Source organism: Scatophagus argus, chromosome 11 (assembly GCF_020382885.2).
Source record: "Scatophagus argus isolate fScaArg1 chromosome 11, fScaArg1.pri, whole genome shotgun sequence".
NCBI lineage: Eukaryota > Metazoa > Chordata > Actinopteri > Scatophagidae > Scatophagus > Scatophagus argus.
Window position 1 is genome coordinate 1,708,207 of NC_058503.1, and position 18,646 is coordinate 1,726,852.

The 18,646-nt window shown below is 41.0% G+C and overlaps 1 protein-coding gene across 1 annotated transcript in view; it reads left to right on the forward strand.

The window, feature by feature from the left end:
• The first annotated feature begins 3,247 nt into the window (after positions 1-3,247).
• The window catches only part of kcnh3 (potassium voltage-gated channel, subfamily H (eag-related), member 3), a 125,276-nt gene continuing 109,877 nt past the window's right edge, over positions 3,248-18,646 (forward strand). Inside the window, exon 1 of the mRNA XM_046404170.1 lies at positions 3,248-3,941. Within this exon, the coding sequence (XP_046260126.1) occupies positions 3,866-3,941 (76 nt within the window). The 5' untranslated portion in view covers positions 3,248-3,865. The remainder of the gene's footprint in view (positions 3,942-18,646) is intronic.

The window sequence follows — 18,646 nt, forward strand, 5'->3', positions numbered from 1 at the left end:
GTGTGAAAGACTAAGAATAAAGGTTTTGCATGAATGACTTTAGGCTTTGGATCGAATGATAGGTTTGGTCAAAAATGTCTGCAACTCCACCTCCTCGGTCGGTGTGTGTCAAGGAATGTGAGTCTTAATATGAATGGTGGAAGTGGATTTATTTCAGTATTTACTACACTTTCTCATGAGAACTTGAAACATTGAAAGTTTATTTTTGTATTTATTTGTTTCCTGTTTAAAAATATGGAATTATTTCTATTCTGGTTCATTACCTGGTGCGATCTGATGGATGACATGACAATACTATATATATCCATGTATATACTTACTATACTATACTAAGTGTACAAACTATACAAAGTGCCACAGAAGGACAACACAAGCTTATTACATGGAAAACAGTACATAGTACAAAGAAAGAAAGACTATTCATGCTGTAAAGAAAATAGTAAACATAGCACAGCTCTGTGTGGAGTATGTGAGATAAAGTGCAGGGTAAAGCAGTTATTGTAAACAGTGTGAGGAATAAAGTGTCGATGTGCACTGCTCTCCACTATGTTGTATAGTGAAAGTCAGTCCAGTCTGAGTCTTATGGCTTGGGGAAAGAAGCTGTTGCACAGTCTGGCTGTAAGAGCCCAGATGCTTTGGTACCCCTTGCCAGATGGCAGAAGAGTGAACAGTTTATGTGATGGGTTTGCAGGGCCATCCACAATGCTGATGGCTTTACAAATGCAGTGTGAGGTGTAAATGTCCCTGATGGAGGGAGGAGAGACCTTGATGATCTTCTCAGCTGTTCTCACTACCCACTGCTGGTCCTTACGATCAACTGTGATGTCATTTCCAAACCAAGTAGTGATGCAGCTGCACAGGATACTCTCAATGGTCCCCTTGTAAAATGTAATGAGGATGGGGGGAGGAAGTTGAGCTTTCCTCAGCTTCCCTGGGACGAGGAGCCACTGCAGGGCTTTCTTGACAGTGGAGCTGGTGTTGAGGGACCAGGTGAGGTTCTCCACCATGTAGACACCAAGGAATTTGGTGTTCTTCATGGTATCCACAGAGAAGCCATCAATGTTCATTGGAGAGTGGTCACTCTGTGCTCTCCTGAAGTCCACAACCATCTCTTTAGTCTTGTCCACATTCACAGACAGGTCATTGACTTTGCAGTAGTCTGTTGCACCTCTTTTCTGTAAGCTGACTCGTCGTTCTTTCTGATGAGACCCACCACAGTCGTGTCATCAGCAAACTTAACGATGTGATTGGAGCTATGCATTGCTGCACAGTTGTGAGTCAGCAGTCTGAAGAGCAGTGAGCTGAGCACACAACTTGTGAGGCTCCAGTGCTCTGTATGGTGGTGCTGGAGATGGTGTTGCCAGTCTGAACTATCTCAGATCTCTCAGTTAGGAAGTCCAGAATCCAGTTGCAGAGGGAAGTGTTCAGGCCCTGCAGGCTAAGCTTTCCAGTCAGATGCTGAGGGATGATGGTGTTGAATGTTGAACTGGAGTCTAGGAACAGCATTCAAACACAGATGTCCTTTTTGTCCAGGTGTGTGAGAGCCAGGTGAAGCGCGGTGGTGATGCCATCGTCCGTTGAACGAATGGGAGGAAACGCAGACTGCAGGGAGTCCTCTTGAAGCACGTCATGATGGTAGGAGTCAGTGCAAGAGGTTGGTAGTCATTGAGACAAGACACTGGTGAGTTCTTGGGCACGGGAATGATGGTGGTTTTTTTGAAACACCTTGGGACCATGGCACTGCTCAGGGACATGTTGAAGATGTCTATGAAAACATTCACTAATTGGTCTGCCCTGAGTCATCCCCCGAGCCCTCTGCCAGGGTTGTTGTCTAGTGCAACTGCCTTTCATGGACATACTCTGTATAGAGTCCTCCTTACGTCAGCTGTGGTGAGACCTACACTGCCAGTCAAACATTTGGACACACCTTCACATGTATGTACATAAATGTTCAACATTTATACTGAAGACATCCATACTATGAAAAAAGCCCCACATATTCAATTATGTAGTAAACAAAAAAATGTTAAACAACCCAGAATATGTTTTATATTCTACATTTTCCAAAGTAGCCACATTTAGCTTTGATGACAGCTTCACATAATCTCATTAGGTTCATGAGGTAGTCACCTAGAATGGTTTTCAGTTCGCAAGTGTGCCATTTCTTGCCTTCTTAGTGAACTTTGAGTAGAGTGGTAGAGTCAATAGCCCTATTAGTGCTACTACAAGTACTGTACAAATCCATATTGTGGCAAGAAATACTCAATGTTTTGGCATGGAGCCATGTAGTTATGTTGAGAGCATGGCTACCCACCTGACTCAATGAGGAGGATGTTTGTCTGCGTCAGGTAGTTTGTTGTGCTGTACATAAACTGACCCCCATCCCCCATCCTTACTTTTCAGCTCTTGGCTTGGATCATGAAGAAGTAGGACGCCTGTGCTGGCTAACCAGAAACGTGATTGCATAAAGCATATTACCACATGGTGTCAGGAACACCTTATTAAGACAGTTTATTTGCAAATGGTCAAATTCTGCTTTTATCTATGCTTTACACAGTAATCCCCTATGATTTTTGAACCTGGGTTGTTGATGGTGGAATCCCAAATTGTGTTTTGAGAAAAGCTTTACTTAAACTGCTTGACTATTTTCTCACAGCTTTTCAAAAGTGGTGAACCTGACCCCGTTCTTGGTTGTGCTGAGTCTTTTGAGGATGCCCCTTTTTTAAAAAAACAAATCATGATACTATCACCCGTGACCAGTGAACTTGTTTACCCGTGTAATGCCCCAAACAGGTGTTTTCATTTACATCTCACACAGCATCCCAGCTTCCTCTATCAGGGCTTGTAACACGGTCTTATATGAACAAGACCTATTTCGGCCTATACGTTTTTATGTGATGAAATGGCATTAAGGTTAAACTTGAACCATGCAAACAAAGTTTTACCTGTTTCTCCTAATCCCTTTCTGGAAAGGATAAGACAGGTCTTTAAGTGACCAGAAGATGGCAGAATTTCACTGTGCAACCAGGACAAACCAGCCTTTTGATGTATCTCCAAATGCAAGGAGCCATGTGGCACTGAGGAGGAGCGAGAGCGATTTCTTTAAATATTTTATGGTCTCTATATAAAATCTGATAATCCATAAGAGCCCATTAAATCGATATTCATTTGCAGCTTTAGCAACAGAATTAAAGATGTGCACTGCAACGAGCGGGAAGATGTTGCTGGCCCTGCTTCACTTTCTCTGCTCGGTTTGCACAGAGCGGTCCACACCAGTGGAAACGCGACTCTCCAAAGCAGCATCCCTTTCTTCTTGTCTCCCTTCTCCACTTCGAAACAGGACCACAGCCTTGTAAGACCTGAAAGGCGTCATGTGACTCTGCATCTGCTCTCGGTTGAGGCCAGGTAGCAACACAGCGAGGGCGAGAGAAAGACAGAGAGAGAGAGAGAGAGAGAGAGAGAGAGAGAGAGAGAGAGAAGGGGCTGAGGAGGAGCTTGGCGCGATAAGATTTGCTTCACGCAGCATCAGCATCAAAAACTTGTAGTCCATCCATTCATCGTTATATCTCTTTCCGGCGCACTTGCTTTTGCGAACATACACTGGCGTTTAATTGTGTTTTTCCCCCATTAGAAGGTGCACAGGTACATCCCACGGTTAATACTCGGTTTTTGCTGAGTTGATTATGGTCACAACCCCCACGGTGCCAAGGTGGAGCCACCGCGCGTATCTCGGATCGGTGCGCTTCTCCAGGGGCTGGGATGCGCACCGGGCACCTCTCGCTTCCTGCCAAGTTTCGGGTCTGAGCAGGAGTCCAGCGCTGCCTCTGGGCGCCGAGGCAGAAGGACCCAGTCGACCCGGAGCAGGATGCCGGTGATGAGAGGGCTGCTGGCCCCGCAAAACACCTTCCTGGACACCATCGCTACACGCTTTGATGGCACCCGTGAGTAACAAGCAGGAACTTTCTTGATAATCCATTCTAACCAACATACAGCTGAAAAATAATCTACCTCATGTAAAATACTTTTCTCATAACAAAGCCTGCACGATACATGAAAACTCACTGTATGGAATACCACATGCATAGTAAATCTACTGTATGTCCCTTTAGGAACTTAGCAATGTGACCGGAAATATGCAACTTTGAAAGTTTAAAAAATATTCACCTTTTCACTCACGAATGAGTAAAAAAAGGTGAGACGAAGAGTGTTGTCATTATGTCAATCTAATGACATCCTCCATGAGCAAGGCTGGGCATCTTTAGAAGACACAGTGTGCTCTAGTCTGCACAAGAGGAGTTTAAGCCATGCTTTCACATGGGCTACAGACTAAGCACAGTGGAAATAATTAGTGTTAAGTAAGTTTTACAAATGCATCATATAACAGTGGTCAAAATGTTTTCTAATAGATAAAACTGAAGCAGTTAAGATGTTGATTTTTTTCTAATTTAAGGCCAGCTGTGTCTACAGTTGTGGTGTTATATCAGAGACTACCTTCACTTCTGTTGTGCACCATTGTGTCTATTTTGCACACATACCCAGGCTTCTCTTTTGGTCAACCAGTCTCACCAGAGAGGTTTTAGTTCACTGCTTGAGGCCCCCCTCAATGAGCTGACACAAATCCTGTTTTATTCTGATCTCTATGATAACAGTTTCTAAGCAGTACCAATTGAAATGATGAGGGAGGTAGGATTTTCTCTTTGGCAAGGGTGTCTTGTGAACAGATGCAGTGAGCAGCCCGTGTGTGTTTGGGCCCATGCTGGGTAGGTGGGCGGGTGCGACATGCTTATATCACGTTTGGGTCGTTCATATCTCCTTGTGCTCTGATTATTCAAGGAGTTTGTGTGAGTCTACGAGTGAGGCGAGCTAGTGTCTCCCCTAAACCAGTTATGTGTGACAGCATGATAGAAAAGATTATTCGACCATGCAGCAAGCAAGTTGCTTGAAGGCATATCCTGATTTCACTCAAGGTTTCTCCAAGTGCCCTTCTCTTCTTTCCTTTCCTGCTTTTGTCTAGAGGACATTTGAATGTTCTGAGTTTGAAAGGCAAAGTAAGCCGTCAGTGTTGTCTCAGTAAGTGTCCAGGGTATCGCTGTGATGACAAAAAGCTAAAGATATGTATCTTCACACTCATCTCTCCTCTGTTACATGGTATAAGTCAATATACAATATAAGACAAGATGAAAGACTTTAACATAACCATGTAGCCTGCATTATTCAGAGGAAATGCTGACATGTATGTACAGTACCCAGCAGACACACATATATTCATCCACCCTATGTGCCTGTGTCCACCACACAGGCACTCACATATGCTGACACAATTAAGACAGCTGAATGTAATTCCTATCCCTTTACATGTCCTATAGATTAGCTTTCACTGTGTGAAGAAGTGATCTAAACCTAGCTATTTTTTTCTTTGAGTGGCTAAAACACAGGCCTACCATTTGCCGAGGTGCTGATAATTACACATCTCCAGCAGTACATTTGCAGTCATTGTAATTAACTCACATGGATGTCAAGAATTCATCGTGGCCTTTCTGCTTGTCAGTGGAGGAACTGAGGTGGGGGGTGAAATGAGAGGTTGTGGGGGTGGGGAGGCGGAAGTGTGTGCAAGGGTGGTGGGATGGGAGAGTGGTGGGAGGAGGGGGATTTTTGATTATCTAAATATAAATCAGTGACAGCTTGGGCTGCAACAAACATGCAGCGTGTGTTTTTTTTAACATGTTGTGATATACACTATATTGCCAAAAGTATTCACTCACTCATCCAAATAATTGAATTCAGGTGTTCCAATCACTGCCATGGCCTCAGGAACTCAGTGAATTCTATTGTGGTACTGTGATAGGATGCCACCTGTGTAACAAGTCCAGTCGTGAAATTTCCTCGCTACTAAATATTCCACAGTCAACTGTCAGTGGTATTATAACAAAGTGGAAGCGATTGGGAACAACAGCAACGCAGCCACGAAGTGGTAGGCCACGTAACATGACAGAGCGGGGTCAGCGGATGCTGAGGTGCATAGTGCATAGAGGTCACCAATTTTGTGCAGAGTAAAGCCCTAAAGGCCTCCAAACTTCATGTGGCCTTCAGATTAGCTTAAGAACAGTGCGTTGAGGGCTTCATGGAATGGGTTTCCATGGCAGAGCAGCTGTCCAAGCCATTCATCACCAAGTGCTATGCAAAGCGTTGGATACAGTGGTGTGAAGAACGCCACCACTGGACTCTAGAGCAGTGGAGACGCGTTTTCTGAAGTGACGAATCACTCTTCTCCATCTGGCAATCTGATGGACGAGTCTGGGTTTGGCGGTTGCCAGGAGAATGGTACTTGTCTTACTGCATTGTGCCAAGTGTGAAGTTTGGTGGAGTGGGGATTATGGTGTGGGATCGCCTTTCAGGAGCTGGGCTTGGCCCCTTAGTTCCAGTGAAAGGAACTCTGAATGCTTCAGCATACCAAGAGATTTTGGACAATTCCATGCTTCCAACTTTGTGGGAACAGTTTGGGGATGGCAGGAAGGGTCCTGTTCCAACATGACTGCGCACCAGTGCACAAAGCAAAGTCCATAAAGACATGGATGAGCGAGTTTGGTGTGGAAGAACTTGACTGGCCTGCACAGAGTCCTGTGCTCAACTCGATAGAACACCTTTGGGATGAATTATAGCGAAGGCTGCGAGCCAGGCCTTCTCGTCCAACATCAGTGTCTGACCTCACAAATGCGCTTCTTGAAGAAAGGTCAAAAATTCCCATAAACACACTCCTAAACCTTGTGGAAAGCCTTCCCAGAAGTGTTGAAGCTGTTATAGCTGCAGAGGGTGAGCCAACGTCATATTAAACCCTATGGATTAAGAATGGGATGTCACTAGTTCATATGCGTATAAAGGCAGATGAGTGAATACTTTTGGCAATATAATGTATGTTCCTCATCAAATCAGAGAATGAGAAGAGGGCGCGCTATGTGTCAGTCTGCGGAGGGGATGAAAGCTTTGTGTCTCAGTAAATACTGCTGGGTACTTCTGTGCTTTTTGTTGTGATCTGAATCAAATGGCAATCACGATTACTTTAAAAAGCCACTCATCTCTGCCAGAACCATACCTGAAAGCACTTCATTTTATGTTGTTTTATGCACCAAATGTGTGTTAGTGAGATGAATATCGAACTTAGCAGCATTTGCAGTGACTTTGGATGTGTCTCAGGCCCTTAAGTTCCAAGTTAAGAGCAGAAAAGATAGACATGCCACCAAATGAGACTCACACATACACACTCACATCTGTGTGTGCATCTCTGACTCATGTACACTGGGGTCTAACAACATTTTCTGCACTTGCTCTGGCTCAAACACAACACCTAAGTAAAGAACGTGTGCACAACCAGTTCTAGCTTGAATTTCCCTCGGGATCAATAAAGTATCTATCTATCTAGCTGGCTACAGGTGCAGGATAATATTAGCATCATACATTGGAAAAAAGACAGATTGCGCAGTGGATTTTCCAAGTTTCAGCAAGGTCTTTGATTGCCTGAAAGAGACCTTATTAATATATTAAAGGACTAGTCTTAGTAAAGTCTTTTGTAAATGTCAGCATTGATTCTGCTCCTTTCAAACCAAAATGTAGAGATCCTTTGTTCAGGATTTTTGTCTCCTGAGTACCAAACTGATAACAGTACTTTATGTTTCCTAAATTTAAAATCTGTATAACCTTATCAGAATCATTTATACATAACACAAAATGAGACTAGGGACTAAAAACTACAGTATATTGTATCTGCACTTAACTTGTACTATTACTCAAGTCTCAGATTTGTCATGTGACAAAAAATAACCAGTTACTTATATTTCAAAAATTAATTAATTGTTTGTGCACAAATGCTAAACTCTTGCTGATTCGAGATTCTCAAATGTGATGGTTTGCTGCTTTTTTCTATTTTTTTTTTTTTTTTTTTTACACAAATGGCTGTTTTTTTCTCTGACATTTTGTGTTTTTAGTGAGTCACAGATTAATTGAAAAAAATATGTTAATGAAAATAATCATCGTTCAGCCTTAATCTGCACAGATACTGATTGAGAGATCATATATCACATTATGTTCAGTATCCTGAAGACATTAGTATCAGATTTCAAAATGGTAGTATACAGCAAAAATTTGTATCACATACACAGTTTAAGTGCATTTGACACTCAAATGCTCTCAGAGCCAATTACTTACGTGTCCATCAGTAGATCACCAATATTGCATGTAAAAAGTATGAAATTTAAGGGTTTGGATTTGTTCTGATTTGACCTGAGAATGATTATGTAAGAGACGTGCAGGTCATTGTTCACAAGGCCCACACACACACACACACACATATACCTGAATGCGGATATGAAGTGCTGTGTCGCACATTTAGACGTCAGAGCTTTTGATTCATACACTTATGATTATTATTATTTCTAGACCCTTCTCATGATGTATGTTATAGCCAACACACCTCAGAACACTATGATAAAAATAACACACACACTGTAAATACATTTTCCAAGTGACTACACACATGGAAAAGTTATGTTTTTTTCTTTTCCTCCTGCAATCGGTAGATTCAAGCAGGGCTCTCGTTAAAATCATTATTTTGAATTACTTCATGTAAAAATGACAGGAAACTGGAGAGCGAGAGCAATGAGAGAGTCCTCTGCAGATTCAGCATAAACTTCATGCATAGCTCAGTCAATGTTCATTTGCTGCTGTGCTCCCTAGAAAAGGCAGAAGCTGTAAGCTGTGTGAGACTACACCAGTCAATTGGTCCTATTAATTGAGTGGGTCTTGGCTTTGTCCTAATCAGGTTAGGGCCGGAGCCCTGCTCATCATGTGGACATGTCTGAACCAGCACTCTGTAATAAGCTGCCACCAGCCTGCTAGCAGCATAGCCTTCTCTTATGCTTTATTTTTTTCATCCAAAAGAAAATTTAAATGTATGAAGGAGGTAAAGAGGACCAACAGAATGATTACTAGGTGTGACAGTGCGCGTGTGTGTCTGATGGTGGTGAGAGGGGCTGTCAATAGAATGGGTCCAAACAACTTGTCCATGTTATGTCTTTGTGAGCCCGGAGAGCCCAAATTGATTTGAAAATATATCATTTACACTCTTTTTTTGTAGCTGCTGAGCTAAAAGCATCAGTGCACACCTTGTCTGAAGTGGGTGCAGAAGCGTGAACGTGTGTACATGTACCACAAGATGAGATCAATAGTTACATTCGTAACCCCGGATTCTCTGAATTCAGATGTAGTCCTCCATAGAATTTCAGCTCTCTGTTGTGTGTGACACAAACTTCAGAGTAGCTTGTTCATGCAGATGCAGTGTGCACTAAAGCTTCTTCAGCTGTTTAGGAGAATACTGTAATGCCCTTTTGCTGTGAATCTTCAGAAATGTTTTGTTGATGAAGTAACTTTATCCAACTTTCCATCGACATGGAGATGAGTAGATGCTGACTGAATTTTTATTTTTGGTTGAACTGCTCTTTTAAAGGTCTTTTATTTCCATCTTCTCAGTCTTATCAAGCATAATACTTACTTTTCTACAAAGTCCATTTGCTCCAGTCACGGACACACAAAGTATATTACATTCTGTCTCTTTCGAACAGCCAAGATAACACAAATTATCTCACATTTCTCTCTTTTTCACCCCTCACTCTTGCACCATTTCTCTCCATCAGTCTTTCCTAAGTTGCCTCCCAACCTCTCCTCTTGTTATTCACTTAATTTTGGTCCATTTGTGTCTATGTGCATATGTGTAAGTGAGAAAATGAGTTTACATGGCTGCAGGGAGAAAGACTGTCACCACTACACTGTGCCTGTGTTTGTGTATCTGTGTGCATCTGTGCCTGTGTATGTTTGACAGCACAGATTAGCGGTGAAGCATTGTCGTGTCTCAGGTGTGTGTTTCCCCTGTGGCGCTTTGTGCTTAAGCCCCCTCCTGGCTTCTCATGAGGCAGAAACAGATATAATGATAGGCCTAATAATGACTAGGCTTGGCTCTGTCACTTTATGGTATTAGGAAGCTCCACCCATTTTATTTTACACCAGATAGAAAGAGTAAAAGTCTACAGCCACCCTAGCAGCTCAGTGAGGCATCATCTTTGTACAACAATACTTGAAACTAAATGTTAATTCTAGTGTGGCAACATGCTCACATTGACAATTTTACCATGCAGATATAATGTTTACCATGGTCACCATCATAGTTTATTGTGTTAGCATGCTTACATTTTCAAATTAGCTTTCAACACACAGTACTGGTATCTGTTCAGTTATTTGTCAGTATCATCATGAAATAGGCTGCTCTCAGTTATAGTCATGTAGTTACAGTCATTCGATTCTCATAGTTTGAAGCTTAGGGCCACTGACAAAGCTGCTTTATTTGTTGATTTGGGAGTTGACACAGTGGACTGTTGACTCAAGTTTTAGGGCCCTGGCCTTGTGGTACATCTCACACAATGACATATATAGATTATAAATTTTGGGAAAAGAGAGCAATAACATTGGATCAGTACAAGGTGCTGGCAGATACACTGAGTTAGATATCATTCTGTACTGAGAGAGAAAGGTTTCATTGGCTCATTCTTATTGGGAATGTCATTCATTTTGTAGGCTTTGTTGGACAAACAGACATTAATGTTGCCAAGATATATTTTAAAAAATTGCAAAAGCGCAAAAAGAGAACATATTTTAATCTATAATGTGAAGCTTCTTTATTAAAGCAGAGGGTTGGTAAAGTTGGAGAAACCAGCAGGAGAGGCAAGATTTTGATTTTGCAAGTACCCAACTAAAAGAAAAAAAAAGCATGCACAGTCCCATCTCCATCTTCATCTCACACTTCCCTCTAAATCCACTCTTCTGAAACACATGAAACAAGCTCTCTTAATTTTTAAAGTCTAATAGATATATAAATAAAGAACTCTGATTAAAATCTGCCACAATCATAAACACAAGCAAAATTGCCACCAGGAACAGGCTGCTTGGTCTGATAGCAGGTTGCTCACTGCTATGGATGTGTGCTTAGCGCATGTTAGTATTGGGAAATTTTGACTGAGAGAATTTTCTGCCATTCTTTTGTGACTAGGCTGCTAGTTAGAGATAGCAATATATCCAGTGAGCCCTCCAAAGACTCATGCACAGTGAGCACAGTGGGTGTGGGTAGGCAGTTTTCAGCAATTGATGGCTGTTAGGAAGAAATATAACAAAAACACCGTTAACTAGGAATCATGACATCATACATGTATAACATGGATATGTTACTTAAGGCCAAACTGTTTGGACTGTGATGAAACAAAGCTAATTTCCGAAATGTCTAAAGGCAAACTCCCACAGGTTCTCAAAAGCATGTTGTTAAGAAACTGCTCACTATGCACTGCTGTTCACAATCACTACAGAAATATTTGAAATTGAATGTTTTGCAGTGAAAGCTAATGTTAAATGATAAGCTTTGACCACATAGGAGTGAGCAGAAAACAGCTGAGGACAGGCCAATGATAGTGATCAGAGTGGCCATATATTGGCACTCTTGTAAATGTAGTTCCATTGACAGCATTAAACACTTGGATTTTGGCATTTCTTTTCAGTGGCCCAATCACAACACAAAGTTCTGTAAAAATATATGAGATAAGTTCTTTCTCCTCTAAAACACACTGCATAATACAAGATCAGCATTCACAGGAATTAAGAAAAATCAGTGTGGGCGGCACGGTGGTGCAGTGGTTAGCACTGTCACCTCAGTGGATCCAGGTGGTTCCAGGTTCGAATCCCGGTCTGGGCCCTTCTATGTGGAGTTTGCATGTTCTCCCTGTGCCTGCGTGGGTTTTCTCTGGGTACTCCGGCTTTCTCCCACAATACCAAAAACATGCACATTAGGTTAATTGGCTACTCTGGTTGGCTCCAGTTCCCCTGTGACCCTGATGGATAAGCGGTATAGAAAATGAATGGATGGATTAACCAGTGTTTCAGTGTGAATTATTATAGCTAATATTGTTATCAAATGTGTTTGTTTGTACAGTAGCTCAGCCTGCAGGTCACAATCTAAACTGGTTATCACTGCTGAGCAAAAGGGGGAGACATGGGGAACTGAGAACTGATGCTGAGGGAGATGACTAGATAGAGATGGGAGGGTAATGTTTGGAAGAGGCTATGTAATGAAGTAATGGTGTGATGGGTACAAGGTTCTGGCAGATATAATCAAATTGCAAAATGGGAAGAAGACTGAAGGCAGAGAGGATGGGACAAGGATGGGACAAGGATGGACAGATCAGGGCTTAAGCAGAAATTTATCCCTGGTCATAATATTAATAATAATTTGATTTATATTGATTATTTTTACGGTAAAAAATAGTCAGTAATAGAAGTAAAACTGACATGGTGGGATGTTGAATGAGAATACACAGTGGTACAAAGAGGATGTTGCATCAAAGTAAAAATAGCATCTTTTTAAATACATTTGTTTTATTGGCTAAATAAATAAATAAATAAATAATGGAAGCTCATGATCAGAAAATGCTAAATATCAGATCTGATAATCAACCGGGCTGATAATGAGCCCATCCATAACATGTACAATCAACTTAACTTAAATGAGAAATACCGGATGTCACTAATGTTGTCTCTCTCTGCTCTGCTGTCAGCGGCCTCTGACACGGCTGCAGTCACTCCTTCTCCTCTCACTTCCAGCACTAGTTTACTAATTTTGCAGTACACTGCGTGACACATATTATCACTTGTAGGAATACACTTGTGACTTGCATGCCACATTGCACTGACTGTATAATATATCTCATAAAGTTATATGAGGCTTGATCTATTGGTTCTGTGGACTGAGATTGTGGCAGAGAATTAATAAAACCATGAATCAGGCACGCTCTTCAGCACATTTATAATCATAAGAGCTCTCCACAAAGTGAGCTCGCTTCATTATTTCTCAATTTAACAATCTCCTTTTTGCACTTACGCTGCACCCGCAGTCAGATTATGAAGTTGATAATCAATGATGAGAGAACTCTGCTCGCTTACCGAATTAGGTGTTTAAGAGATGGATAATTTCCACGATTCAGGCACTGAAAGGGTCCCAGAGCTAGAGTCTGAAGGTCTACAGGGGTTGTTTTCTTTTGCTTGGAAACACATGCACTGACTAAAACACACATACGTATCCTTTCTTACACTCTTTCTTTATCACACACACACACACACACACACACAGTCTTTCTGGCTGCAGTAGGTTGCATTTCTGAACCTATTTGAGCTGCAATCAATATCTAAACAAACAGTCATATATTATTCACAATGGCTGTCTGTTTAAAACAATCAATATGGATGCCTTCACCACCTACCTTCTAGTGACTCAGTTTACTGAGGCAGCAGGTAGGGATGAAACAGTGAGTTTCACATCATGATGACCAAAATGATCACATCATCAGTATTTTAATGGTACAGTTAAAACCCGCTAAAAATGCTCAAAAAGTACTAATACATGTACTATTTTTTTTTTTTTTTGAGTTTTCAGTAAATGACACAGCACTTTGCACTGTGTTTTGTTGATACATTACATTATACACACAAGACCTATTTAAGTAATAGTACTAGTTTACATGACAGTGATTGCTATTGCAACAGTTGAAATTGCCTGCATATGTGAGACCATTGTTAGGACTGGGTAATGCTGGACAGGATTTAATGTGAATTTGTCAAAGCAAGGTGATGGTTTTTTAATGAAAATTCTGTCCCAATTGCTACAAACAGAGTACAGAAACTGAACATGCATTTTCAAGTGACAGTACCTATAACAAACCAATAGGAAGAGAGGCTGTAGTTATAACATTTGCTGCCAATCAAAGGACTGTTTAATAGGGTTCACTATCCAGGCAGTTACAGGGGCTCTTTAAATCAGCCAGAGCAAACAGGTGTCAAAATGTCAAGTTGAATTTTGTCATCTCCACACTGGATTATTCAATGTTGTGTGCAGTTGCTCATTTTAGACCTGGACACCAGTGTGACTCTATACTTTTCATCTAGCATTGACAAAAGCCTAGTAGGAATAAGTTTTCAGTCGTAGTGAGGTGGAAAATGGACCATAGTCTGGTGAACTGACAGACTTTTGTAGTGCAATGGATTATGTCACTAATTTAAAAAACTGCCACATAATTTATGCTGAGTAACTGACTACATTTCAAAGTAATCTGACCCAACCTTGTAAGGAGACATGTAGAAAGTGCAGATAGACAGAGTTGAAATAGACATCAAACCAGGTGGTCAATGAGGATGTCACCATGTGCGTAAGAAATGAGGGGAGAAAAAGACATGGGTGTGCAGGATGAGCGCTGAGGCTGGGACTCTAATAGCAGTAAATGAAAGTGATGAAGCCAAAGCGACAGGGGGTACATTAAGCTGCTCTGAAGTAATGTGTTCCAATTGGAAGCAGGTGAATCCGAGCTTTGGTTTTATTAGGTCCTGGACCCACCAAGGCAGATAGAAAAGCTATTTGTCTTCAAAATGTTTCTCAGCAAATTTCCTAAAAGCTGTTTTTTATATTCTCATTAAGCTCACTCTCATTAAGGTAAATTTCAGCTCCAGCTCAATAATGTGTACTAGTTTCAAACAGTGTCTATCTGAATCACAAATAAAACAAATAAATGCATAAACAAAAATTGTATTAGCTGTGGGCACTGTGTGCGATCCTGAAAAGCAGTTAAGTATTTGCAGTCCTGCGCAATAAATACACTTGCCTGTTTTTGTGTACTAAGTAGTGTGTTGACAAGCAAATTTGGATTGAGCCAGTGGCTTAATGTTGGCTAACACTAGTAAAAATGCCAACCACTTATCTAACTAGCTAATTAATTACATATTGTCGAAAGTTCAAATAAAGTTTTGTTGTTTATGGAAGGTTCAGCCCTGGGATTGACTGGCGACCAGTCCAGGGTGAACCCCGCCTCAGGCCCATAGTCAGCTGGGATAGGCTCCAGCTCCCCCGCGACCCTGACGGGTAAGCGGTATAGGAAATGGATGGATGGATGGATGGAAGGTTCAGCTCTGACTCCTGAGGACTTGGCTTTCAGGATATCAAATATGATACACTTTTCAATGTTTAGACATGTTTTATACAGTGCATCCGGAAAGTATTCACATCGCTTTTTTGCACATTGTGTTATGTTACAGTCTCATTCCAAAATGGATTAAATTCATTTTTGTCTTGAAATTCTACACAAAATACCACATAATGACAAAGTGAAACAAGTTTGCTTGATTTTATTTGCAAATTTATTAAAAATAAAGTTGAAGTTTTTGAGGATGATCCTATAAGCTTGGCACACTTTTTTGGGGAAGTTTCTCCAACTCTTCAAAGCTCTTCAACCAGCTCCATCAGGTTGGATGGGGAGCGTTGGTGCAAAGCCATTTTCAGATCTCTCCAGATATGCTCAACAGGGTTCAAGTCTGGGCCCTGGCTGGGCCACTCAAGGTCATTCACAGAGTTGTCCTGTACCCTGATCATTCAGTTTAGCTGGGCGGCCAGCTCTAGGAAGAGTGCTGGTGGCTCCAAACGTCTTCCACTTATGGCTTATGGAGGCCACTGTGCTCTTTGGGACCTTTAATGCAGCATACATCTTTCTGTAGGGCCTCAAATGAATTCCATAAGATACACGTTTCGTCATCAGCCCACCTGTACTCTACCTCTCTACCCTGCATACAAAATAATTCATTAATGGTGACATTTTCATTGGATTTCTACACTGAAACTCAAATCATATTCCAATTTTTTCATCTATTTTTTTATTTATTCTGGATAGCAACCTGACTGGCCCACAGATGACAGAAAGCAGGGTTAGCTTGCTAACACAGTTAACTAGCATTAGTTGACATTATTTTTCACAATGGAAAGACTGGTGACATTACGTATCTAACATGTATTACATGTATCACTGATTAGTTCTTGCCTCACCTGCTTGTCAGTTGATGTTTTGAATATCAAATTTGGATGTGACACAAGCCATCAACCCCCTCCCTTTCAGCCAATCAGATGCTTGCATAACATACCTATTTTATTTTATTTATTTTTTGGAAACTTTCTCTCTTGGAGCACATCAAAAGGCACATCAAAAGTATCTAATGAACTCAGTGCAAGGATGATGTGAACAAGTTCACTCCATTATAGGGACAATCCTGTCCTCCCAAAATATTAGTAGGGACATGTCAACGGTGTTCATTTGCAATATCAGTTTGACTTGTAACATTATAAGACAGACTAAACAGACAGCAGATATCTGATATGACGTTGACACCAAATGGACATTCTGTAGAGACATACAGAGCATGTTTGTCTTTGGAAACAAAACTTATGAAACCTTTGGTATGTTGATCTTCATGTGATCATTTCACTGACTGGGCAGGCCAGATTTCTTGTCACAGCCAAATGAGCAACATACTGTACTGAAGTTAGATGCTGTAGGATGCACAAGCCCTGAAGTGACCAGATGGAGCATGAAGTCCCCAAGGATGTCCTTCTGTCTCTTGCTTCAAAACAGGCAAACATACAGTACAGTACACATATGGATACACAGCCCTCTTATAGCCATAGGATATCATTCTGTCAAAGATGCAAATATATCCATAAACAAAGAAAAGAAGAGGACACAAAGTCATGATGAGGTCTGTAAACTTTGAGATGTCTGTTCAGATCAGAGAGATGGTCCTATTAGAGATCCCATCCAATATTCAATAACAACACCTATTGTAAGTATAGCACAGGCCTGATGAGATGGCTAATCACTGTCAGCCTATGATAAATAACAAGCACTGAAGTCTGATGGTCAGTCTTTTTCCAGTAGAGCTGTAGTGATTAGTCTATTAATTGATCGATTAGTTGATCACAAATGATGATGAGAATGATGAGTCTTTGCTTCTTTTGTGCAACCAACAGCTCCAAGCTCAATCTGAAAATGTCACTTTGGACTCAGGGAAACTGTATATCTAATTTAAAGCTCACATTGTCAATTAAGTGTTTTGTTGCCAGCTAAATCAGTAGTTTCTGTGGCGATGTAGCAGTCCAGCACTTTGGTAAACACTGAAATATTTCAGCAGCTACTGGATTGATTTCTTCACAGGATAAAGCTGACTGAAGTACTTGATACAGTGACTTTTAGTTTGCTGCCACCATGGAGTGTTGACCTCTATTGAATTGATTTTTGCACAGATTTGATGAAGCTATTCATGTTGGCTGAATGATAAATTGTAATGATTTTTAGTTTTCTATCCAGAACCACCATTAGGTTGACATTTTTCTTTGTCCAATACTAATGTCATTCCACCTCAGCTGAGCTTAGTGTTTAGTCTTAACCAGATTTCAGCATGCTAACGTACTAACAATGTAAACTCAATCAGTGATAACTAAATACTAAACTGCATGTAACCACAGCAAAAATACAGTCTTTGTGCCATGTCACCCACTTGAACTGACCACCGCTTTCATAAACGGATGAATAAACATAAACATAGTCATAGTCATTTCTTTTGTTTTAGTCATCTGTGTTCCTCGTACATTTTTAAAATTGTTTAATTTGTTTCCCTTTTTTTTTGACATACAGCATGTAGCGAATTTGCAGTCCTTGTCCCTGGTTAGACTTTTAAAATAAACTAATTCAAGCATAGACGAACAATAAAACAGCTCTTATGATTCAGGCCTCTACAGTATATAGATAAGATAAGATAAGATGAACTTTATTGATCCCACAGAGGGGAAATTCACTTGTCATGGCAGCTCACAAGAACAGAATACAGTGCAATAGGCAAAAGTGTGCTAAACAGTTTTAAAAATAAAAAGAGTTATAAATTAACAATTTTAAACTAAACACTGTACAATGTACTGCTATAGACTGTTTTTGTTTGTTCTAATAGGTTATTGAAGCTTTGTAGAACAGTCACTCCCAAGACACAATTATTGATTCATCATTTGCATCAGACTGGGGATTTTCTTGATTTTCCGGTTTTCTCCCTGTCACAGCCCCAACACTGGTCTTGCAGGAAATGTTTTGAGTGGAATCTACAGGGCAGGACAGCCGACACAGACCCCCTTCTCATTTGAAATGAAAAGCTTTTAAATAGGGAAAAAATAGATTGCGGCATATGGCTGGGAGGAGAGTAAAGGTGGCTGCAGGGCAGTTGGAACTCCTTCAGTCAGTCAGCCAGACAGTCTGTCAAACAGACACTATGTCAGAGCCAAGTGACCCAAACAGGACTTGGCAGGGAGTGCCTGGGGACTGTCACTCTGCACCTCCGACCTGCTCACTGAACACGGTTGAAACATTGACCAGCCTTTTCAGACATTGTTGCTATGGAGGTGACCATCAGCCACAAAGCACCTTTTAATCCAAGTGTGCCTCCATGTTTCTGTGTTTGTGTGTAAATGGCCATGCTCATGTTTTATTAAGCACTTCTTCACGTCCGTTTGTTTGTTTTAAGATTGCTAGATGACCATTATATTGCATCATTAGCCTAGCCACTACTCTCCAGTTTGTCATTTATTCCTGCTTTGGTGTAATTGTTGTAAATATTGACTTTAGAGAAGGCCTGTCTCTTTTCCAGCATCAGGAAGCCAGTGACTAAGCAATGTTCCAATGAAGAAAAACAATGCTGTTTTCCATGG